The following is a 26327-nucleotide window of genomic DNA, read 5'->3' on the forward strand; positions in this document are numbered from 1 at the left end:
ATGAAACAAGGACAGTCGCAGTTGCTTATTCTTTCATCTAATTGCTACTCAGCAAGTGTGAGAGTATTTGTGGCCTCGCTTGGGCAGAGAAGTGATGTTTGCCAAGCCAGGCATTTGGAATACTGATAGCAGACCAACTATTTCTCTCAAAGGTACGCCAAGCTAACAATTTAGATCTAAGGAGTGTGGTCTCTGGTGATACCGCTTGGCAAGATGGTACTGAAGACAAATCCAAAAAAAAAAAAAAGTTCTTCGATCAAGACAACAGGAATGAAAGCAGAATTTCGTTTGGACAAGCAGTACAAGTCAGCATCTGTCAAACACGGTGATCCCCTCTGATGACTGACAGCAACATTGTTCAATCAAAAACAGGCAGCGATTCACGCTAGGTTTACGGCTATGCATCCTCAAACGAAGATGTCACAAGCGAACAACCCAGCAGGATCTGAAGCTCCGCTGGGCTTTCACAAATGACTCCTTACGTGCCCCCCGCGGTGCAGCCATATGTCTCATAAGCGCCGCGCAACCTTGTCCACATATTATTGCCTTGTGCCTGATGCTAAGTAGCGCAACAACTTTAACAATAGCATTGGTCGCTAACAGTGATTGATATTCTCCCACTGCGCTGGAAAATCACAACGGTGACACGACGACATGTGGCCCGAAAACATATTTGACAGTCAACTTCAATGATGCACCTTTTGGTTTAGCATATTAGCAGTTAGCACTCATGTAGCATGTCTGATAATAGCAGAATGTCTTCATTTCACTTCATGGGGATCTGGGGCTGTTTTGCACAAGATTATCAAGGTATTCTGGAGCAGTTGCCCTTAATCTGAAAACTTGGCCTCAGTCTCAGGCTGAGACCTCGAAACCGTCATAAAATGAGGACCACCTGCATTCATACAAGAAGTACCTGGAGTAGTTGAAGAGGCAGCTGTCCCAAAGGCTGTGCTCCCCACGAGGAGGCGAGTGGAAGAAGCACGAGTCCGACCCGTCAAACTTGTTGAGGCCGTCCTCTGTGTTTTTGGAAGCGTGGCTGTGGACCACATCCAGCAGCACCACGATGCCCATCGAGTGTGCCACGTCAATCAGCTGCTTCAGCTCATCAGGGTTGCCGTAGCGACTAAGGAGGACACCAAACACAGAGTTTGGTTATGTGTGAAGGTTCTAGGAGAGTCAAAATTATTGGTTAGTTCAGTCTTCTTTTTAGGAAAGTGTCTTAAGAAAGTGCTACAAATGGTTTGTCTTCTTTTTAGGGAAGTTCAATAACAGTAGTTTTTCTTCTTTATTGGAAAGTCAACAATGACAGTGCCTTCTTTTTTAAGGAAGTGCTACAAATAGTTTGTCTTCTTTTTAGGAAAGTGCAACATCAATAACTTTTTAGGGATTAGTAACATCGATATTTTTCTTCTTAGGTACATAAGTGCAACATCAGTAGATTGTCTTCTATTTAGGAAAGTGCAACATATCAATAGTTTGTCTTCTTTTTCGGGAACTGCAACAATTGTAGTATGCATTCAAACAGCAGTTTAGAACCTTCACACATTTTGGTTATGTGTGAAGGTAAAGACAACAACCCCATTTTGGTTATTATATTAATAGAAGACAATTGTTGACTTTCCACTAAAGAAGAAAAACTACTGTTATTGAACGTTATTGATGTTGCACTTTCCTTAAAAGAAGACAAACTACCTGTAGAACTTTCTTAAAAGGAAGGCACTGTCATTGTTGACTTTCCTAAAAATAAGACAAATTACTCAACTTGAACTTCTCTACAACAATAAGACAAACTATTTGTAGCACTTTTTTTTAAAAAGGAAAGCAAACTATCATTCTATTTCAATAAAAATAAGACAAACTACTGTTATTGAACTTCCCTAAAAATAAGACAAACCATTTGTAGCACTTTCTTAAGAAGGGAAGCTATCAATGTTCCTAAACGTTCCTAAAAAGAAAACAGTTGGCATTGCACCTCGCTAAAAAGAAGACTAAACTAACTAATAATTTTGAATCTCCTAGAAAATAAAAATGTTTCACACATTTTCATTATATCTGTACTTTAATGTATATACACTACTTGGTTTAGTCAGTTGGACCAGTTAATTGGAGAATTTACACAAAACAGTTGCATATTTTGTGGTGTGGGCTGAAATTTGCATCCATAACAAAATTCTGATCAACAAAGCTGGAAAATTTGGTTATTGGTCCAAATTAGGACTGTCCGGCCCTTGCTTGAATCCTACCTTAACGACCAACTTTAATTGCCACAAAGCTGTCACTGCAGAGAGGCTAAGTAGGAATATATCTAATCTTTGACAAAACCCTTCATATTTTCCCCAATAACAGCCGTCCCGTCCCCGCTGCTATCATCCCATCGGCCTCCTTGTGAAGCAGCACGCATAGCACCAGCATTAGCCGCTTCCCGGTATTCAAGCGTTCCGGTTTTAAATGACACTGAGAGATCGATCATGGGTGAAATTACACTATATACCTTACACTCGGGGGTTTAGGCTGTACTCCAAAAGGCGAGGGAAGGGGCGGTGAAGGTGGGATGGGGCGGGTGGTGAGGATCTCTGACAGAAGATAAACACTCAGACTAGTCCAACTTTATCAGAGAGTCCCGCTCTCTGGATTAACTGGAAATGTGTTTACAGAGAGATTACTGCCGGGGTCAGGCGTGCTCACCTTGATCAGACGCCAGGCAGGAAATTGCTCGCTCTGTTTTGTCTCGACGGCCCGCGTTGTGAAATGACACGACTTGACAAATATTTGTAGTAAAGATGCAAATTGCGTGAAGACATTGGGATAATTCCTCTGCTGGTCCTTACTGACATAACTCAAGTGATCTACAATGTTATGAGGATTATTGGTTCCATGTCAGAATCGATTGATTTTTATTGATATTTCAACAGTACATGATGATTCAACGCCGCATCAACTGCTGCTGATGAAAAGCGGTTTCGATACCAGATGCCAACACGTCATAATTTTCAACTGATCTTGAAACAAACAAGACCTCTGTTGATTTTTGTGAGACAAAATGCCAGAGTTAGCGTTGAGCTAAGCACAATGACAAACCTGGAAGCTGCAAAGAAGCTGGTAACCTGATAGCCAAAGCTTGCGTAGTAGGCGTGCTCCATGATGGCCATCATTTGAATGCAGTTGTAACCTGGATACAGCACACACATTTTAAAACGGATTATCTACTTGAAATGTATTCCTGTTGTGACATGATCAAGCTGTCTGTGTGGATTGTTTGTTTTGCAGGTAAAAGTTTTCAGCATGATTCAGTGAGGAGAGCAACACCTCCATCTGCTCGCGTCGCCTCATTTCCTGCCATCACCGCAGGCCTTGTTGTCGTCTCTCTTGGTGATTTGTAGGATGCCAGCGGACCGCATGGGATACACGCGGAACGACAACGTTACCCGCAACACGTCAACACTATTTTGCCGGAATTCCCATTTAATACCATAATCTGTCTTGTTCCATGGACAATTTAAGAGACATATATGCAAAATTGCGAAATTAAAGCTATTACCTTCCTTTTTACTACCTAGACGTATGATTTTTTTATATTTATGCTTTTTTTTTACTGCATAAAGTTTCAGCATTATTGGTATAAAATATGCATTTATTTTAATTTTCAGACCCTTCAAATTTCAAATTCCCTTAAATATGTTACCAGGCATGACTTTTTTTTCTTATGTTCTTAGTGCTGTCTTTCTACAGTCAGTTGAGAAGAGTGATCTTCCACTTCGTAAATTAAAATAAAAGTTTTTCACCATGGTCAGCAGATGTTATCTCCACTTTTTAATATCAAAATTGTATCACTTATTTGCGCATTAGAAAGCAGCAAGCCTCTTTGGACATGAAGAATATTGCATGAAATTCCTACTTTGAAAAAAAAAAAAAAAAGACATAATCAGGGATGTGATTTGACCAAAGTGAAATTATCTGAAAATTTAGCCGGGGGTCTGGGGGCCGCTGGCACTCGCTCATGGGTTTTCCGTGTTTTTAAGTACTTTCAATGCACTCACATGACAAAGAAATAGACAAAACAACAGCATAAATTTTCAATGTATATTGAACTATCCCATATAAAATGGCAGTTTTAGTCAACTCAAAATCAGTCACATTCAAAAACATTGGACTGCCTTTGCTTTTAAAAACTATCACTGAGAATATCATCATATCTAACTAATGTGATTGCTAAGTTAACACATAAATAATGTTGAAGAGTTCAAATTTCATGAACAAATAATTGTATCATGACCAAATGAAAAGTAACTCATATTAGAGCATACCACAAATGTCTTTGTTATAGCAGAAGATGTTATCTGTCGGAGTCAGAGTGCATACACAATGAAATACACAAAAAAAAAAAAAAAATCGGATTTTTTTTCTTTTTCGGGGAGATAAAAAAAGCGGAATTCCGCGAATTAGCGGAAAAATCACATCCCTGCATAATGTAAAATTGGTTTGAAAAGCGAATCATCTGGAGATGCGGTCGGCGCCGGCCGTCATCTCCGTCAATCCCGCATTCACGTATGACATCTCAGCACGCTCCCATGCGAGCTGCTTCCACGAGCGAAAGGCAACTCCAGGCTTTCAAGCCACCGTCGAGCCCACCATAGGGAAGCCCTGCGATTGTTTTGCCATCGTTGCATGATGGCACCCGGCTCGGCTTCACAATGGAGAGGAAGCAAAGAAACGGATTCTGAGGCAACGTGTCAGCATTTCCATACAAACTCGAAAAAGACGGCAGAGATTCACCTCCTGACGCACTACAATTGGGAATTCCCCGAGCTGCGGCGAGTAGGCAGTTTGACAGGAGACATGTTGCGGTAAAGCATTTATCAGATGGCTCCTGTGCGTTTTAATAACAGGAGACCAATAATGCATTTGTTTCTCAACTCCAGACAGTTCCCTGGTGTCCTAACAACATGTCTGTGACACGATTGAGTCAAAATACACTAAGGATAGAGAATTACAGCATTACAATACAAGCATGGATTGTAATTTCACTATTGGTGGCAGTACTTCATTACCAAGTGGCCCAAGTAGACTTCCGATCCAACTAATCGCATATAAATGTCACATGACCAGACTCAAAAAACAGGTGAGGCGTGATTGATTCCCCAGTGTTTTGAACAGATTTGTGAATAATGATGAAACTTAGTTATATTCTAATGCTAATTGCTGCAAAACGTAAACGGATAAAAAAATATTTTTTTGTTTCCTGATGAAAGAAAATACACAAATTTTTCTTCCTTTGTGAGGATGAACTTGGGCTGAAATTCACTGAAAAAGTAAGATGATATTGTATTTAAGTGAGAAAAATACAATTGAGGTAGATTTGTAGTATGACCCAGTTTAATTACACCTGTAAGCGATAATGAGGAGACGTTGCAGAAGGCCACAAGGGGCAAAATATTGATGAATGGTTTTTAGTTCAGACGTCACTGCAGGCACAGACGCGTATGCAAAATTGTAAGATTTCCTCAAGGCTGCCGTCATGAAAAAATGGAAAAAGCTCGGCTCTGTTTATTCCATCGAGCTTTGGGTAATGTGACACAAAGTCAACTTTTTTTTTGTTTTGTTTTTTAGTAGAGCCAAGAGAGACGTCACTGTTAATGAATAAATAAAGACGCAGAGGTGTTGATAAGCAGTTATGTTTCATGTTAAGCGTCACGTCTTACCCAGGTCTTTTATACGAGGCAGCACGTTGACGGTGAAGTTGCTGTACGACGCGATCTTTCCCTCGGGTGACGCAATGCCCACGTGGGCCTCATAGATCCTCAGGTGCGTGGGTTTCATGGGCCGCGGGTGGATGTGCTGGAGAGGAAAGCCAAAATGGAGCAAAAACATCCTCCCAGGGCTGTAGGAAAAAAACATCTTCCGACAAAGGCTGCGGTGGTGTGAATCACATTGTCTGTGTTACGCAAGAGATTTGTTTGGCGCTAACATCCTCACGGCTACACAAAAGGACTTGAACCCATAATTTGAATGAAGCACACTTGAACATTCCATCTACTGACAAAGCTCTCTCTAGGATGCTTAAAAGACAAACTGAAGCTAGAGTGATAAACTGGCCTTTATGTCCACTTTTTCATGGCGAATGCTCAAAATGATCAAACTTCAATGCCGTGCTCCTCCCACATTAGACGGTGTGGGCAAAAACAGCGTTGAAATTTAGTGTCATCCGACATTTGGATAACTGTGGTGGCAAATCCAGGTCCAGAGAGTAAAAACCCTGCACAGTTTGGCTTTAGGTAAACGAGCACCATGGGTGCTAGCTAGCTAGCTAGCTCGCTCCCTAGCAGGTTAACGAGCAACATGGGAGCTAGCTAACTGGATTAGGCACCACTGGCTTTTGATTGTTGCTCATTTCAGGGTTTCCCCTACTGCTTTATAGGCCTGGCGGGCCACCAAGTTTTTCCTGTCCCCCCGGCAGGCTAAGCATCCCGCCCCCACTATGTCAATGAATAGTAACGACCGAATTGACAAGTATGATTCAGCGCATGTCGTCTCCCCCGTCAACGCATACAATTCAGCGGGGGCTGCTCATCATCAACAAATAGGATTCGTGGCATGTTATTCGTCATACGTAAAACGTTGACAAATATTTTCTTGGGCCGAATTTTATACCCAGTCTGTCGTGGACCACCAGGCTTAGCAAAGTTCTCTGGGTGAAACCTTGCATTTGGACAATTTTTTTCTTACAGAAGTTTCAAAAATGGCTGCTTCAAACCACAAATGGTGGTCCATATCGTTGACAATATTATATATATATTATATTAATATAAACAATATTAAAAAAAAAATTAAAGCATGTTGACGAGTCCCAAAAAGCAATTCATATGTTGGCCGCATTATAAACAGTGACTCCAAGATGGCCTTTGGCCTGTTTTTTTTCCCGAGAAGAAGAAGCCAACCAGTAAGCACTTACAATGTAAGGTTGTGGGGGGTCCCAGTGAATCCAGTCATAGATGACTGCGTTCTTCTGCTTGGTCACATATTTGGCCCATGGCGAGATCCGGTAGAGCCGCTCACCGGCCTTGGTGTGAACCACCACCTGGTAAAAGAAGAAACCCCGATTATAAGCAACAAGCACAGTGTGAGAACAGTCAAGCTAGACACACAAAGATGGTGGCGTAGTGTTATGAAGGTTCTGATTGTTCTTGTGTTTTGGTGTTCTGGGGAACTTGTTTGCTATTTCTGTTTTTCTTTAAGTTTGTTTATTATACCCGCATGATGGCGTAGGAGGCAGGTAACATTCAGCAACCAATCTTATCGTCTTACCAGCCTTATCGTTTCTCCACCGATCAGGACTGAGCTTTTGCTAGCCACTAGCGAGTCCCTCCTGGGCCGAGCACTCGCATGATTCAGTGAACTTCACAACTATCCGTCTTTAATCATTTGTGCGTCCATGAGAAGTTACGTTCATGTCGAATATGTTGTACAGGGTGTCCATAAAGTCTCTTTACCATTTAAAAAATGTATTAAAAATGCAATTGATTAGATATTTTATTCAGATTTGTTCTATTGTATTCAGTGTTTAAAAAAACACACACAGTGTTTATCATTACTGACCTTAAGCAAAGGATTACTGATGCCATTGCCACAATTGATGAGGCTATGCTACAGCGAACATGGCAAGAAATCAAGTACCGTCTTGATGTGCTTCGTGCAACTAATGGTGCCCCTGTGGAAGTGTATTAGAAGAGGTAAAAAAAACTTTAACTCTTTGACTGCCAAAAACGTTAAATAACGTTTAGTAAAATCCTAGGGAGGAGTGCCAAAGACGTTAAAAGACGTTTGTTTCAAAACAGAGGTGAAATTAACCATTTTCTATTGTTGATTACTGAAAAACGGAATAAGGTAGAAACAAACTTTTTTTTCTGATGAAAGATGAGAGTCCAATCTTTCATTTGGTAGTATGTGTGTTTCCATAGTCCAAACACATAATTTTCTGTGGACCTTGAAAGATCAGTCAAAATGCTTAAATCGGCTGGCACCCACGGCATCCCTTTTCTGAAAACGTCTGGCAGTCAAAGAGTTAATAAACGCTGAATACAATAGAGCAAATCTAAATAAAATATCTAATCAATTGCATTTTTAATAAATTTTTGAAATGGTAAAGAGACTTTATGGACACCCTGTATATTGTTGCTTGAATAACTCCGTCCATGGCCGTCCTATGTTATAGAAGCTAGTTAAACTAGCCAAATTGGGTCGAATTGTTACTTTCATGTAGAACACTAGATTATTTGTATCATACACTACTCATTCTCTTTTTTTATTTTTCAATTTTTTAGAAACCATAAATATTCCAAACAAATGATTTACAAATAATCCCACACAATTACACAAATAGAAGCATCATCATCATCGCAACTCCTCAATAAAGAGTAGCATGATAGTGAACGGTCTTCTTTATTGTTCTGGCCGGACAACCTGAGGAGATTGAGGATGTATGAATCAGTCCGAGTCCAGTCCTTCTCTGAGGTCACAAGTTTGGGTCATCTTCCCGACATCTCCATTACATGTAGTGTTGAAAAGAACATGGAAACATTTTGTTGTCAAAGTATATGTATTCAGATTTGGATTTTTTTTGTTATAAAACAGGGCAGCTCAATATTGATTAGAAGATTGGTTGCGGTGTTTTTTTTTGTATTGCGAGGGCCTGCCCAACAGGATTTTTCAACAACTGAGCTATTTAGCAAGGCACTATGTTTAGTAGCTTTATGTTGGCAGCATTATGTTGAGTTTTGTTGGGTAATTCAGCTGAAGCCAAGTTTCTAGCAGGCATTACAACTCAAATGGACTCCCTGTGGTACGGTTCAGAATGGTAAACCCTGAACTGGCTATATAAAAATATAAATGAAACCATGAGAGTCGAGAAAAGCAAGCAGTCAATTCCGCAATGTTACGCGCAGTATGCGCTCGGCCACCCGCAGATCTCGGCTAATTCTGGCTATTCCTGTGCAGTAATGACCAGAGCCACCTGCCCGAGTGCTGTTGGCCAGAACCCCCCTGGGCTGGTATTTCATTACAGCCGGCCTCCTGGGGATCCAAGTTCCATCCACTGGCGTCCTTCAGAATTTACAGGATTAGGAAAAAATCAATGCACTAAGGTGGTCCTTCACACAAATTGGCCAGTATCAGGCACGTTAACAGAAAACCACGGGAAAAACAAGCATCGGCTAGGCAATGTGTTTGATTACTTCAAAAATGCTTCCCTGCCGGGCGTCATCAGAAGCAGGTGCTTTGCCCACAACGTTTGTTCGTGGAGACAAATTGGAGCCCAGAATAAAGGGTACGCAGGGCTCTACATTAGAGGGTCTAGCGCTCGGCTTCGGCGAGGGAGTTTATTTGAAAGCGCGAGTTGGCGGCAATGCTACCATTGACGGGCAGCGGGGGGGCGCGGGGGGGGGGGGGGGGCGCAGGGGGGCGGACAAGTGCCAGCGCTTCCATCTGCTTCTTATCATCCCAAGACTGACCTCCGCTGACAATGGGAGCGAGGCGGCCTGTCCGGAGTGGCTGGTGGGGGAGCGGGGAGGTGGTGGGTTGCGCCGGTGATGACCCGGGTCCCAAGAACAGTGGTACTGGGACAGTGTGACACCTTCCATTCCATGGATGGCATCTTATTTCAAGATTGTAGACTTCCCTCTCAATAGCGCTGCCCATGTACCGTGGCCCCACTACATCATGGGAATGGGAATGCTGCGAGGTCCCTATTGTTTTTCTAGGAATTCTTCTTCTTCTTATTATTATTATTCTACTTATAGGCGTTGCACACACATTGGGCCTGGTGAAAAAAAAATATATTTTAACTAATTTGCTTCCAAAAACGTATAAATACGTTCTATTTTAAATATTACCATGCTCCCAAAGACATATCAATATTTTTTTTATGTTTTAAAATTTGCGACTTTATAAAATGGCAAATTTGCGACTTTATAAAGTGGCAGATTTGCGAGAAAAAAACTTACGAGAAATACATGTAGCGTAGCTATAGTTTAATGTGAGGATTTGTTGGTGGTTAATAGGACATTGTTTATAAAATGAAAAGGCAGGATGGAGACGGATTCATTCTTAATTTAAACGTTTGTTCGTAGTCATACACGGCAGCTAGAGCAAGAACACTTCCTCATCAGCTGACTAAACACTAACCAATCAGAAGCTAGCATACTTTAGGTAAATCCAAGTGAATGACGCAGAGAAGCAGTTTCGACACACACAAAAAAAATGGCAAAATGTATGAATGTACAAGTACATTTTTGTTTTAACAAATTCACTTAAATGCTTGATCCTCAGGGGTGTGGACCTTCGCAAAGCGAGGAGTTTTTGTCACTGGCAGTACCCAAGGTTTCAAAGTGCGAATGCATGATATGGTTAAAGCCATTACTATCTCCTAATTTGAAAACCCGACCGAAAAGTATTGGCACAAACATCCGAGTAGTACGCTACGTGTATTTCTCGTAGGTTTTTTTCTCTCGCAAATTTGCCACTTTTTGCGAGAAAAAAAACTGACGAGAAATAAGAGTTTTTTTCCCTCAGAATATTGCCCCCGCCCTCTAAAAAAAAATCTATATTTATACGTGGCCCTAATACGCCGTCGTACAAATTCCTTTGAACTCCTTCTAATAACAAAAATGAGTTGTTCTAGTTGTCAACATATATGAATAAAGTATCAATGTGTTTCGAGCATGTGGGAGCATTAAAACAACTGAAAAACAATTATATAGTCTTTGCCTATCGCGGCATTTCACCAGAATGGGTGGGTCTGGAAAGCATCCCCCGCGGTGAACAGGGATTCACCGCATTTGCCATCCTCACGGCCGACTTGCGAGACAATTCAAAGCGGGAGGTGTGTGTTTTGCATTTAACCTTGATGAATTTTTCACAAGCGCTAAAAAACAATCATCCGCAGCCACAGTGGGCCACGTTGTGTGGCAAACAAGGAGACGTCCCACGGGAGTGGAAATGAAAACAAGCCTCCACCGCGCGTACTGCACGCGCGGCGTAATCTCCCTTGTGCTCGCCGCTCATGGCACCACGCCAGCCTTTCGCACCCATCTTACGAAACGTGGGCGGGGGGCGGGGGGGGGGGGGGCACGGCGTCGACACGGCACCCGCTGAGGGCGTGAAAGTCGGCATGAAGATGCGCCGCTGCCTACCTTGAGCTTGCTGTTGTGATCCACAGCGGGAGACCCGTCACGCTTGGGCGGGAGAATCAACTCCCACTTGCCGTAATCTCTTTTGGTGTACGGGTTGGAGAATTTGTCCCAGCCATCTAGGAAGAGAGGTAAAAAACAAACATGTATGCTGGGAAGCAACATGACCGGCTTTTAGCACAGAAACATGAAAAAGAGCATCAGGCTCGATGTAACACACACCCAAGATTTGACCTGATAAAGCTATCAGGAAACCTTTGTTGCCCCTGAATTGTAATTCTTCAAGTCATAAAGACATTTTGGGCAATCGTATTCTTCCATCTTTTTTTGGGCAAGCAAGGTCCAAAAAGGCATGCTTGAATGTGTTTGGTGTGGAAGAAAAAGCCTATTAAACACCTTTAACTCAAACATTAAAACCCCAAAACGTATAAATAAGTTTTTTATACTTTGTCCTTCAGTCCCAAAAATGTATTTATACGTTTCTTATGTTTGTTTGTTTTTTAATGTTAGAGCATACAGAAGGTTTTGATACAGTTTCTGACAGCAATGGTAGTTATAAAAAAAAACAACAATGGCCAGCAGGTGGCAGCAGAGTATAAGAGACCAGCCAAGACCATGTTGCAACAAGCTCTTTTTGACAGTGTTTTCAACAGGTTTGTGAATAATGATGAAACTTTGCTATATTCTAATGCTAATTGATGCAAAACGGAAACAGGTACAAATATACATATATTTTTTCCTGAAGTAAGAAGAGACTCTAATCTTTCTTTTGGTAGGTTCCATGTTTTTATAGCAATAGAACACAGTATTCTATGGGCCTTGCAAAATTAGTCAAAATCTAGTAAAACAGCCGGGCGCGAAGGGGATTGCTTCAGTGAAAATGGCTGCAAGTGAATGAGTTAATGTGGACTAAAAATAAAGATGGCTATATAATGAAGTAGAATACGTACATGAAAGGAAAAAACACGCACACATATGCAGTTGATATTATATCCCACAGGATTTTTGCCTGATTGTTTCAAGCACCTTTGGCCATCATTTGGCACATATGTTCCTGTACGCTATTCTAGCCTTTTCAAGCCACTGGTATGTTTTCTCGATATCAGCCACTTCCCTCAATTTGTCGGTGTAACATGCCACGCGGGGCTTGTCTTTCCATGACAGTCCATCTGGCTCCTTCTCCTTACTGGGTTGGGAGTCATCATCTTGATGATGATGATGATGATATGTAATATATGTGCCAGTCAATCCCGAGACAATATAGTTCACTTTAGCTACGCAAACAAGGGTGGATTTTAAGTTTAAAAAGTAGTAAGAAAAAGTGTCAAGAAAAAAAAAGTGATTTACTTTTCCAGTCCTCCTCGAATGTTCAAATGTAAAAGCCTGCCATGGGGAATTTCATTATTTTTGATTGTTAATGAAATAAGTCACTTGGTGCCTTTCTGCTTTGTGCTCAAACAGCTCCCCAATGGCCCGGTGTATTTCACCAGCCCTCCTCTCCTCCGCAGCGAAATGCCCACTTCACCACTCAGTGAATCAAAGATCCTGCTGAGAGCACATTACCGGCAGCTGAAGGGAACATTTTAGAACGCTGAACATTTATCACGCCGACCATCCGGGCCACGTCTCTAATCCATATCTGCTTACCCTTGATGAACGGAAAACAACGGCAGGATGGAAAGTGAAAGGCAGAAGTGACTCGACACACTCGGATTTGTGTGGGATTTATAGCCTGAAGCGTACCAGCACAGTATATGCATCAGTGTTGCTGCTAGTTAAATCAGAGAATATGACGGCGCGATGTCACAATGTAATCACTCTCACTCAAGTCAATGTCGCAACAGTGCTTCTATACATTTCCCACCAATGAAGGATGACAAATGAATGCGGAAAGTGTGCCGGGATGGTAAAAACAAGCAGGAAAGCGCGTCAATGGTTACCATTTGAATGATGGTAATTGGTACAAGGACAGCACAGTGGGCAAGTGGTAAGCACAGCCGCCTCACAGTTGAGAAGTTCTGGGTTCGAATCTCAGTCATGTTACTCAGAAATGAGGTACAAAAGAAAAAGTTACACAAGTAAAAGAGTTCATTTTCATAATGTACTGTAATTTAATTGTTTCATTTGTCATTCATCTACAGTAGAGGTGCAACAATTAATTGATTGATTAATCAATAAGTAACTGATTATCAAGTTGATCGATAATTATCTTTGATAATCAATTCATTGTTTCAATACCTTTTTAATTATCCTCAGAATTCAACAATAAATATGATCCAATTTCTGTCGACCTCATTGATAGTAGACTGATTATCTTTGTGTCGAATCAAAATAAACCATTGGCTTTTACTTTCGTGACATGTTACAGACCAAACCAGTCGCTGAATCATAATTTATGTTTTCTGCACTTAGAAATAATGCCTTGTTTTTTTTTAATCGAAATTGATCAATTAAAATATGATTTTAATCCACAGATTATTTTATTATAAAAATAATTGTCTGCAACTTGCAGCCCCAATTTACAGTAATTATAATTTACCAAATATTTAATGAAAAAGGTCAATGTAATTTTTTTGTAACTTAATAATATTTTCTATTTTATTTACATAAGAAATCAGTTAGTTACTTTTAAAATCAAGTCATCAAAGTAAACTACTTTAAAAACCAAGTAATCAGTAAAGTATCTAAATTACAAGGTAACGGCGCAAACGCTGGTGCTGAACTCCTGCTTCTTCAGCCTGTGCGTACTTTAACTTGTCAGAAAGCCAAGACGGGCTTCCAAGACCCTCTTGGAATTGCTGTGCTTCATTATTATTTTTACGACAATTTGATCACCTTTTTGCGGGCCTCAACATACCAAAAAAGTCAAATACTTGGTTAGTGTTCATCTTGGTGAAAATCCGTATGTATTTTAGGCAGCCCCCAACATGCTTAAAATGGGGGGGGGGGGGGGATGCACACAAAAAAAAAAGTCTCAAAGTCCCATGTATGAAATTGAACAGGAAGTTGGCCATTTTAGATTGAAGCAACCATTGTAGGCGAACTTCCAGCCGCGTGGTAGGAAGGGAGCATCGGGGTGATGGGCGGCACCCTCCCGAACCCCGGGCCCGGCAGGGAAAGGTCCCGGTTGTGAATATACTCATATTTTGACATTCTCCTACTTTGGGAATTTGCCCCAATCAAAAGCAGCTATCCTAGTCATAAAGTTTTTTTTGCCTCCGCCATCTAACGTGGGCTGAGCGTAGCGTCAAAGTAATTTCATTTCATGCACAGGTAGCAAGAAGCTATGCTTATTTTTAGGTTGTGATTTTTTTTTCCCCCCTCCCCTGTGTCAAATGAGAGTCATGCGTCACGACTGGTTTGTGCAATAAAGTCGAGTGCTCTAATAGGTTTGATGGAGAGGAGAAGAGAGGAAAAAAAAAAAAGCTGAGCAATATGAAAACAGCTAAAAAAAAAAAAGGGCCTGGAGTGTGAGGTGCGTTGTTTATCTATTTGACAGACGAGAGGCAGCCTGGTGTTATGTCGCTAATGATGATGAAAATAAATGGTCTTGACTGACATGGACACCATTAACTTGATCTGACTTTCAAAGTTGGCACGGCGGGTGAAAAGGAGTTCTGGGCGCAAACACGGCGCTTTTGCATTTCTCATCAGCTATGCCGGCGATGATGAAATAAGCAGCTACTAAAAAATTAAAAGGCAGACTCCCACCAGTTCCACTCTTCGGTATTCAAGCCTATCCTGCGTGATCAATATTTTCCACATTTCCCACGTCGGCCGATCAAAAGGTACCTCCGGCTGCTCCTTATCTTAATATCTGCTTTCTCTTTGTTCAACAGCACAGCAATGTTGAATAGCTTCTCAAACGCTGAGTCGAGATGCAACCTTCGTGTGTGCAATCAAATCACTTGACAGCATCGGGAACAAACTCTGTGACTTAAAGCCACAATTTGTGTTTAGTAAAGCGAAGGGAGATGAGGACAAGGTTAAGATTTTTTTCACCACTTCAGTCACAATCGGACTCAGTTTTTTTCAGTGAGTAAGGTCCTGTACCAAAATGAAACGAAAATGGAGAAATATGATTGAAAGGCAAGTGTTTATGACTTACGAGCATGGTCAGAGAAAAAATGAAACTCCTAAGTCAAGGCACTAGCGCTGGGTAGCGATACTAATTTCCTAAATCGATTCAATTTGAGTCAATTTCCCCAATTCAATTTAATCCAATCCAATATTGACTTAATATACATAACATATATTTATGGAACATCTATTATTCTTAAATATCAAAGACAAACGCCACAATCAATATTTTTTTTAATTAAATTATGCAGCAACAGTAACTGGTCAAATGATTTTGTTTATTTTTGTTAATGAGAGCAACATGTGTTATGATCACTTAAGTATCAGCAAGGATGAGATGAAAACATTTTCATAATTCTAACTAACGATATTTGTAATTATAAATTTAACATTGAAAACAGTGAATTGTCTTAAAGTGCAATATGTCAGGCATTTTGTAAATGTAACAAAATACTTTTAATTCATGTGAACATTAAATTTCAAGAAAATGGCAAGATACCAAAAAAAATTAGGCTTTTAAAATACTATTTTCTCATGAATTGATAGAAAAAAAAGTAAAATAATCGATTTATGGTTTTAGGCATCGATATTGGGCTATGAAAGGAAAAATTTTATTTGATATCGATTAATGGACTTTTTTCTTTAACCCTATAAAGCCAAACGTAGCAGATTAAATACAAGACATTTTGAGCCCTCTATTTCATGAGTATAATTCCCCCCCCCCCCCATTAAAACCCGTACGTACCGTATATGATCTGACACATGCATTGCACGGATAATCCATTAACGGGCAGTATCTCCCATCAGTAATAAATGTACGAATTTAAAGCCTTGAGACCGGATGTATCTAATATGACACAAATTAAAAGTCATATGTGGAAGTTGATTTTCCCCAAAATATTTTTTTTCATTTGTTTGTTCAAAAGGACCAATAAATACTCTATCTACAAAGAATCTGAATTTTTTCTTTTATACTTTATGGGTCAGGCTTTATAAGGTTAAACTCAGCCCTATAAGGCACCACTGTAAAGGGGGGGATGACTATTCTTCCCTGGGTCATTTCTTTGCATCACATCATCTGTGAGCAGGTGCACCTGCTTGCGGCTACGCGGAAATTGCCAGAACATTGCGGGGAATTCTCCCCGGCGTGCTGATAGGTGTGTTCTCACCCCGAGAGTCCACTTACTGAAATCACCGGTGAGGAAGAGGGCCTCCGCAGCCGGAGCCCACTCCTTAAAGAAGAGGCTATTGTTGGGCCGGCGCTGCACGCCGAAGGTCCAGTAGCTTCGCGTGAACTGGTCGAAGCCGCCCTCCGCCTCTTCCAGCTGGAAAAGCTGCTTCTGGAACAGCTCATATCTGAAAAAACACAAGGAAAGATCACATGAAAACACAAAATGGCTACTCGGGTTTGGCTTAAGCCAATTAGTCGACTTTACTACTCCGCATGGTTTATAGCTTTGAAGGTGACCAACTGAATTTGAAATATGAATATTATATATCAAATATTTGAAATATTGATTCATCAAAAAATGTATCCTCAGATTCATCGATTAGGGCCCAACCTATTAATCGGCCGCCGATTATAATCAGCCGCCGATTATAATCGGACGATTATTGACCTTCAAACTAAACAATCTGCTTATTGGGGCCAAACGGCCGATTATTTACCCTTTAAAACGTTATCGAAGAAAACCAAAGTTTCCGACGCTGTGAAAGTAGCCTGAATGCACCATTTTGCTTGCGTAGCATTAGCAACTAGCAAGTGTGTAGCCTATGTTATTCTGCTTATTCTGTTGTCCTTTAAACTGTTTAATGATATCCCAGTTGGAGTTAAGTGTAAAAACTAAACACTAAAACTAAACAGACAATGATAAGAATTACATCCACCGTATATTTAAATACATAAATATGTTTTGAAAACATTGCTAGCCTAGCACTAATGCTAAAAGCGAAGGGAGGATCCCATTCAAAAGCTAAACTGAAGTTAGCATCGACTTCGGGAGTTTTTCCTTCACATAATGAATATTCATACACAAATGCTGTGGAAACACATACCAACAGGTGAGATAACACTACGCAAAGGCACAAATTCTTCCTAATGTGTGAAACATGAGCTATTTTAATATAATTGAATCAGAACTTTCTTCTGTACTCACTTTAAGTGTGTACACCATGGATCCACGGCACCACACTGCCCCCAAGAGGCCAAAATGCACAGGAACAGTCAGTATTTGTTCTTAAGGTTTTTCCAGTTGCTATTATTTGAGTATATTGACATTCTATTCTTATTTTTATTTTGTCATTGTCCTTTGAAGTTATATTTAAAGTTGATATTTCAAGGATTCAAAGAATTTATTTTCTCAGAATTCAAGGATGCAAACATCCAAGAATTTTTTGGGGTCTTAACACGCATATCCACATATTTTTCCAGCCCAATTATGAACTCTAAAACATATACAGTAAACTAGTTGTAAATAAGTAAGAATTATTTTATTGTTGACACATAAATCTATACACTAACCTTGTATACTTCATGAAATTTGTTGATAAGGTCATACTATGGACTTGTAAAGCAAGTTCAAAGCAGAGTAAATCTTGAGCGCAAAATTTAAGGATGGGGCGGGGGATAATTTTATGCATTTTATATATATATATATATATATATATATATATATATATATATTATTTCTTTAAGAATCGGCCGATTCATCTGTATTTTTATCTGCCCAAAATCGGTATCGGCATCGACATAAAAAAAATGCATATCGGTCAGGCCCTAATTGATTCATCAAAAAATTAATCGACAGATTCATCGATTGTTAGTAACCCAGGCTTGGCTATACTGTATATATTAATCTCTTGTGTGGAAAAACTGCCATGGAAATGCACACAGGCGTGAGGATTGCCACAGATACACTCCAAAATCTTCCTCGATCCGGTGTTCCCATACTGGAAAACCTTCAAATCTCTTTGATGCAACTTGGCTTAATTCTGTCCTGAACCTCTGTCTTTTCACCTTTCAGGAAGGATACGCCGACTACTTTGTAATTTATCTCACTTAGCTTCCTACAGCCAGCTGGTGTCCATAACAGACCCACCTCACGCCTGCAACCCCCCCCCCCCCCCAAACCCCCCAGTACTGAAAGCCTCTTTCAGCCAGCCGAGTTAAGTGCACTTGCTTCCCTACAGCGTCCATGCCAAGCTTTCCACTGGCCTCTTCCAATGCCCTTGGGCGACGGAGTAATCGGCTGACGGACGCAGCCGCCATTTCTCAGCAGCTGCTTACAGGAAAAAAAAGAAGAAAGAAAAACTCATACTTCTTAAAGTCCAACCATAAAATTGAAAGAGTAGTTGGAGAGAATTCACATGAGGGTTTAACAACCGCAATACTAACAATGTTTAAACCAATTGTAATGTGGAGACAACACTGTGTAAGGTTTTGCATGTTTATTTGAGTGTTTCTATTGGCTGCAGTGAATTTTTCCATCATCAAGATTGCTACTATTTCATCAAATATAGAGGTAGTATTTTTTTTTTCCTTTTCTTTTCCCTGTACCGGTAATGAATTCCTAATGCAGGCGATTCATTGTGTGAACTTAAATGAGTTTTTCTTCTCTGTCTTGACCCAAAACGATCACATTTATTGCTATCTCGAGTTTAGCCCCTGCTCCATTCCTATTCATGATAATGATAATAATAAAAAGAGATGCCCACAGAACACTAAAATAATATCTCTGATGGCGCCAATAAAAAAAAAAAAAACGGAATAAATATCTTTGTAAGGTGCAAAATTTGACATTTTTGGGGGAAAAGCATAATACAAGAATCCCCCTCATATTCACAGTTGACTATCCAGAATTCACATTTTTTGGGGCTAATGTTGAGAAGATGTCTAATGTTGCACGCCATAATGCCTTCCACCTTTTGCAGTCTCACTTGAACTCGGCACCATCGGCCTCTTCTGCCTCCTCCACCATCAATGTAAGCATATTTATTTTTCATTTCATGGTATGGTTTATGTTATACGTGTAAAAATATTCATTAGACATATTTTTTAATTTTAATCTATTTATTGACAATATACTGCATTATTGTCTATACAGTATATACTGCAAATTTAATTTATTTAATCTTTTTTATTATTATTTATTGAATCAAATTTTATTTTTGTTTGTAAATTGAAGATAGGGCTGTCACTATTTTTAAATGGATTATCTTATTGATAATTCCATTGAATAATCGAATAACCTCCCCAAAAAACTGTTTTCATAAATTTAACTTCTTCTTTTTTTAATCCACTAAGGTTGAACGTGAGTTAAATTGAGTGGATATAACTACTCAATTATCTGAGCATTATTGAGCACCAATAAAATTAGCGTATGCTAAACGGTTAGCAATCGCGATTAGCATTAGCGCACTAGTGATTACCAGCAAAAATAAACAATAACCAACAATTAGTTCACACGTACATCATTATATCTACATGAATTGAATTGATTGGATGTAACTACTAATTATTTATTGTCTTCCGTGCATGAGCATTATTGAACACCAATAAAATTAGCGTATGCTAAACGGTTAGCAATCGCGATTAGCATTAGCGCGCTAGTGATTCCTATTTAAGGTCAATGAAATTGAGGACTGCCTGTATTTGCAGTTTTTGCTCTTTGAGGCAGGGTTTAGCATTCTCTGCCTCCGTTAAGTATTCTTCAATATTCAAGGAAGAACCGTATTGCTATCTGATCCGTGATGCCTGAGGGGACAGGGAGCAAATGTACCTTGCAGTTTTGATTTTAAATTAAAGCGCTATCTTCCAATCCCAGCTCATAATCTTCTGTCAAGTTCACGACCCGTCTTCTCAGACTTTCCCCAAAGGGGCCGTTAAAATCTTTAACCTATTTACGTGCAGACGGGAAGACAATTGAAATCTAGACGCCGTTTACGCGTCTTTTACGCGTGACTGATGTTAGCATGGCAGTCTAGACCACCCGAAGAAACACCGGCGGCGCCGAGTCATCCCCAGACACGTTGAGGCCGGCGGCAAGATTTGGCTTAATGTCGCTTGATGGCTAAGTACGTTAATGAGGCTAAATGGAGAGCTGAACATCGGCAGAGCGCTTGACTGATGGAAGTTAAGATACAGCCGCAGCCCGCAGCCCGCAGCTAATGATATTAAATCGGAAGTTCCACTAGTTGGGCTCAAGTCACTGCATCAATGTCAGTCTCGCTCTGAATAACCAGCAGCATTTCGGAATCGCTTCAAATCGGCTCGTGCGGAACTCGCCACTGTTAATAAGCAGCATACACGCGCCCCTTTTCACTCGCTCCAATTTGAGTGCTTCACGGTGCCGCGAGCTGCAAGATTTCCTGCCGTCTTGCGCAAGCAGACGGGTAAATAATGAAGCGTGTCAACAGAGCAAAGCCCGACGGGGCTGTAACCTGCGCGCGGCATTAATACCGCTTCTCGCAATCATCAACGCGGCTGCTGGCGTTCTGATGAACTACGGCCCGGGGGGGGCGGCAGGCTCACGCCGGCCGGCTGGCTGAAGCTGGCGGGGGGCAAAGTTCAACAGACGTGCGCAGCCCCTGGCCATGACGCGCTGCTGAGATCTGAAGGGTCCGTCTGTGCGGTCAAAGGTCTTTTTCTGATAAACTGGCTCGATTCTTGGCGGGCTACTGCCGGGTGAGAAGACTCGAGAGCTTGAGATACTACTTCCTATGTGACGCTGCGGATTAGACTGCCAGCCGGCCGCACGATGCCGGGGGCTTCCTGAGAGCCTCCACTGAGCAGCGCCTCATCGTGTAAAGTCACAAACGCACGTTTATGCACGACCACAAGCAGCAGGTTGTTCATAATCAACATTTTGCTATTAACCTGACAAAAACATGAAAAATGTACAGAAAATATACGAGAGATAACATTTTAATGTGCACTAGTGCGGTCGCTATCGAATATTTTTTAGAATCGATTAATCTATCGAGCTTTTCGAGTATCAAGCTATATTTTCATGAAGGACTACAGAAATCTGTAAACAATTACTGTTGGTTTGCTGAAATCAAAAGATTTGGACAATTTTCAATAAAAAAAAATAAAAAAAACGATTACTCGATTATTAAAATTGCTGCCGATTCATTTGATAATCGATAACTTGTCGAGTAATCGATTAATTTTTCATATTTGAGAGGCTTTTTGTGTTGCTAGTTTTTAATTACATTTACATTTAAAAATAACTTTGCTATTATAGGGCATTTTATATAAAATTTTACAACAAGAAGCAGATAATTTGATGACTTTTGTAGATTACTTCAACATAACAAAGTTAAGAAATTTGTTTAAAAAATACATTAATTAATTAATTAAGTAAGTAAAATAATAATAATAGTAATAATAATAATAATTTTAAATATTACTATTACATTTTTTTCTTTCATTTTTTACATTGGCGTTATAAATATAATCAATTTTGGAATATGACTTTCATAAAATGAGGGAGAAGAGGAAATACCTTTGTGTCTTAAATAGCCAAATACCAAAGTTCACTGAAACAATCACAACTTTTTGGAGTTTTACTTGCAAGAGAAATAAATGTATCTATAAAAACAAACAAACAAAAAAAAAAAACTAACTAATCTCAATCTTATTATTTTCTCATCTGTCATGAAAAACAGTCCAAATCTGCTCAATGCATTTGGCAAACAAGTTGTCATTTTGTGAACACTTTGAGGGAAAATCCAAATTTACCAACAGTGAAGACTGTTAAACTTTCGACTCATGCTGAGATATCCAATATTGTTATAACTGTAAATTGATGCCAAAGAAAAAAACTATGCGGCAGATGAACAACTATCAATCCAACACATCACAGTAGGGAACAATTATTTGAGCTCCATCAGCAGGGGCTCGTGTTTGAGGCACATGTCTCGGGTTCGGTGAAGCCTGGCAATCCCAAGCTGGGCGTGTGATGAAACTGACACTTCTCTTCTCGGCGCAAGGTTAGAGCCTGGCACACGAGCTGGAAAAACAAAGCGGGTGGTCCCTAACCTGCCATATTACAAAGCCGCCCCTCATGAAAATGGATATTGAAAATAATAACAATGTGACCCCTGAGCGGCGTTTTGAGATCCGGTTCCATTCAAGCAATTGGTTTTTACAGGAGACATCGAAGTAAATAACATTGTGTTTTTAATTAAACACCCAGCAGGTATGGGTGGCTGTATATTAGTTAAATGTCATAATAGTTTGTTGTTTTCTTTTAACCTTTTTTCTTAAGAGGTGGCAGGGAGCGAGTAACTACCCTTGGCTTCAATTGAAAACAACAAAAATGTGTCGTGCCGCCAGATACTGTATTGTATAGTATACCCCAAATGGTTTACGGTTTTCCACACTTCCTTAAAAGGGGAAATCAACCAAAAGCATTTGATAATTTGATAAATAATGATAAATGCACACATAACATAAAAAAAAAAACACACGTGCAAATCGCGGATATATTTTTGGATCTGGAAAATGTGTGGAAGTCGCCGCTCTAATACATCGTCATACTTAACTCATTCACTGCCACTGACGGCTATAGACGTCAAAAATTAATTTGAACTATTTCTATTAGTTTTTAAAAAATCCACTTTTGATAACAAGAGTATGAAAACCTAGAAAAACTTTTTTATTGTAAATTTATAACAAATTCATCGTTCAAGTCATGTGATTAATTACAATTTAAAAAAATTAAACGCCTGACGGGCCTAGTTAAAGAAAAAAAAATTAAAAATAAGGGCCGTTTAATCGTAATTAATCGCATGATAATTTTATATCTTATTAATGTACAATAAAAAATATAGGTTTTCATAAAAAATGAAATGAAAAATTATTAAACTAATAGAAATAATTCACATGATTTTTTGACGTCTATAGTCGTCGAAGTGAATGAGCTAATTATTTATTTTCTTTAGACTCACATAATAATAATAAAAAAATACCATTCAGTTTCTATTCCAGGCAAGCTGTGTCACACATCCATCAACTATGCCATCGGGCACTTCTGTATTTAGCTACTTTGACCTTACACACATTGCAGTCATTCTCAAAGAAGCATTATTAAATGAGCATGGCATCATGAACATGAGTATCAATCAGTACCTCCCCCTCCATGGTATTGCAACAAGTCATCAGGTTCAAACTAGTGTACAACGGTTTAACTCTGTGGCCACATTGCACAAACACGAGCCAACCAACATCCAGGCAACTCGTCCGAGTGCTTTAAGGTCACCCTGCTGTGCATAAAAACATGTTGTTGACTCCACTGAATGGCCATTTGCTTTAAATGTCCAACCAGTGTGCATTTGTGTGGACCTTTTAGCGTATGTATAAAAGGCACAGATAATTACAATTACAGTGCACACGGGAGCTAAATGGAACAATCTTGCAGTACATTAACACAAGAAAATGATTTCATATGGCCCACACAGGATAAAAAATGGGTAAAAAAGGTCCCCGCTACTGATTTTAAAAGACAGTGGTAGGCTGAGAGATGCTGAAATTCCGTGGAGTTGGATTATTTAAGTCAAATAATCAATTATCTAAATGGTGCTCAATTAATTATGAAATCTGAAGAGTACTACGTTTGGATTCATTTTTATAGGGGGGGAAATAGAAGAATTTTGCTTTGGTTTTCCTACGATTTGGTTTCAGTCTGACTTTTTGGCTTCTCAATGAGCCATTTTCCACAGTAAAGTTAATATGTAGTCAAAAATTAATGTGATAATGTATTATTTTTTTCTTGTAGCCTACAAATAATACCTTTAAAAACACATTTTTCCACTGAGCCATGTTTGGTCGTTACCTGTATTCTCGGCACAGGTGATGTCATCTTCAATCGACAGCAAGTGGAAACGTATTTTAAAGGTATTAATTGTTCATGAAAAATAATGAAGTTATCACATTAATTATAGAGCAAAACAGTTTGAGAGGAGGCGCTGCTAGAGTGCTGTGATTTCACTGACTGGTTTTGTTTTTAAATATTATTTTGGGTTGAAATTTTGTATAAAGAATCAATAGACATTTTGTTAATAATACACTAAAAAATAAAACAATCATTGAAATGCATTAACTTTAAAATTAATTTATTATATCATGACTATAAGTGAAGGACAACGGCCATGATGCCTGGCGCTCCTTGATGACGCAATGTAGAGTCGCCTGTCAAAGTCTGACTAGCCTGCGCATGCTCAGAACTCCCAACTGTCAAAACAGCGCGAGTTTGCGACTAATTTTGTGTCGTTGTCGTGTCTCATCTGGTCACGCAAGCCAAGCCAAGGCGAGTACTGCATCTTCAAAATGTTGTAGTCTGAGCTCGACTAATAAGAGCCACAATGTCATTAAAAGGTCACAGGTAAATGCAGGGGAACCTTGAGGTGTTGCAAACTTGGCTTTTTTTTAGCTTGAGGTTGTGTGATTATGGGGTCCAAAGGTACACATGTTAGAGCAAAGCATTGACCTCAGCGCGTGATAGTCAGCGCAGATTTTTTTTTCTGCACCAAAGCGCCACTCGGGAAGCATTTACCTCCGCTTGAAGTCCTTGGCGTAGGGTTTAAGGTACGGGTCCATTTGGAGGAGAGTGTCGAACTTAGGAATGGTAACATTATCCTCCCGTGCCGCCATGGTTTCCATCCAGAGACCAAAGTAATCGAGCACCGAGCACCGCTCTTTGCTCCGCTCGCTGTGTGTGCGAACAAAGAGCAGGAATGCATATCACCGGTGACTTTTTGTGAGGCTGGCGGTGACAGGCAGTGAACTCAGTCCGTCCTCCTATCACAGCACGCGACTGTGTTTACCAGCGGGAGGAGCCGAGTTTAATCGAACATTGCCGAGTGCGACTGTCACGCCTGCCAAGCTGACAACATGTCAGCCACTTGCTACGTCAGTGGTCTATGACTCAGACGGATATTTTAAAACCATGAATATTTATAAATCTATTTAAATGTAATTCTCTTTCGCAATGTCAAGAAATGAGAATCCTAAATGCATTATTTTCATTTTAACGTGGTTTTAGGCAGCCTGGTGACCTCATGGTTTGAGTCATTCTCTCTGGGTGATTTATTTGAAGAACATAATCACAAAGGGTTAACAAAAATATTCATATAAAAAAGTTTGGAAGGAGTTCAATAAGTTATGTGCACAAATTGATCATGAAACTAATGAATAAGATGATGATCTGAGTTTCTCAAAGAAGAAATGACATTTGGGCCAAGTGGTTTAGATTGTCAGCTGTTCAAGACCCAACCCCCTTGACACACTGTTGCGGTGTCCTTGAGCAAGGCTGGCGCTTAAGCAGCCCCCTACTCCAGTGGATGCCACTAACAGTGTGTGTTTGCTGTAATAGGTCAAATATTTTCAAAGAATGGTTTTAAATAGCATTGGGGTTATAAGGTGGGGTTAAGGTTTCAAAGTAGGGTTTAATAGGTTTTCAAAGTTGTGTTAGGGTTCCAAAGTTGTGTTAGGGCTTTAAAGTAGGGTTTTAAACTAGCATTAGATTTTGAGTACATCCCTCTCAACCGCCAGAGGTGTTACTGAACAGCACGGAAATCCCGTCACGAACACCCAGAACAAGAATGCATACTGAAAACACGGGGGGCGTGTAGAAGAGCCTATGACACTCAGAGGTGGCAAATCCAAGTTAAAAAAGTAAAAACCCTGCCACAGTTTGGCTTTAGTTAGGTGCTAGCTAGCGACCTCCCTAGCGAGCTCCCTGAGTGCTCATTTACCTGCTAGGGAGCTAGCTAGCTAGTACAAGGGGCTAAAGCCAAAGCAGGGTTTTCACTTTGTGGACCTGGATTTGCCAACTCTGCTAATGAAATGCTACTGTTAGAGGTATTGATATACTTTATCCAACACACAAAAAAAATATATTTTTTTTCTCCATAATTTAATTTTAGTCTCAAATCAGAACTATAAAGTTTGATTTTAATACTCAATTGGTCAAATTTATGCAGTGGCTGCCTGTGCATTTGGTACCGATACCGGGTGTCATTATTGGGTTGATAATAAGTTCCCAAAAGCAGCCACCAATG

The 26327-nt window shown here is 40.0% G+C and overlaps 1 protein-coding gene across 1 annotated transcript in view; it reads right to left on the reverse strand.

Moving 5' to 3' along the window:
• The window catches only part of gbe1b (glucan (1,4-alpha-), branching enzyme 1b), an 81484-nt gene extending 56458 nt beyond the window's left edge, over positions 1–25026 (reverse strand). The window contains exons 1-7 of the mRNA XM_077566657.1: positions 24821–25026; positions 16450–16619; positions 11187–11302; positions 6953–7078; positions 5703–5838; positions 3082–3172; positions 917–1126 (exon numbers count right to left, since the gene is read on the reverse strand). Of these exons, the coding sequence (XP_077422783.1) occupies positions 917–1126; positions 3082–3172; positions 5703–5838; positions 6953–7078; positions 11187–11302; positions 16450–16619; positions 24821–24927 (956 nt within the window). The 5' untranslated portion in view covers positions 24928–25026. The remainder of the gene's footprint in view (positions 1–916; positions 1127–3081; positions 3173–5702; positions 5839–6952; positions 7079–11186; positions 11303–16449; positions 16620–24820) is intronic.
• Positions 25027–26327: the final 1301 nt, after the last annotated feature.

Source organism: Vanacampus margaritifer, chromosome 5 (assembly GCF_051991255.1).
Source record: "Vanacampus margaritifer isolate UIUO_Vmar chromosome 5, RoL_Vmar_1.0, whole genome shotgun sequence".
In the NCBI taxonomy this organism is placed as follows: domain Eukaryota; kingdom Metazoa; phylum Chordata; class Actinopteri; order Syngnathiformes; family Syngnathidae; genus Vanacampus; species Vanacampus margaritifer.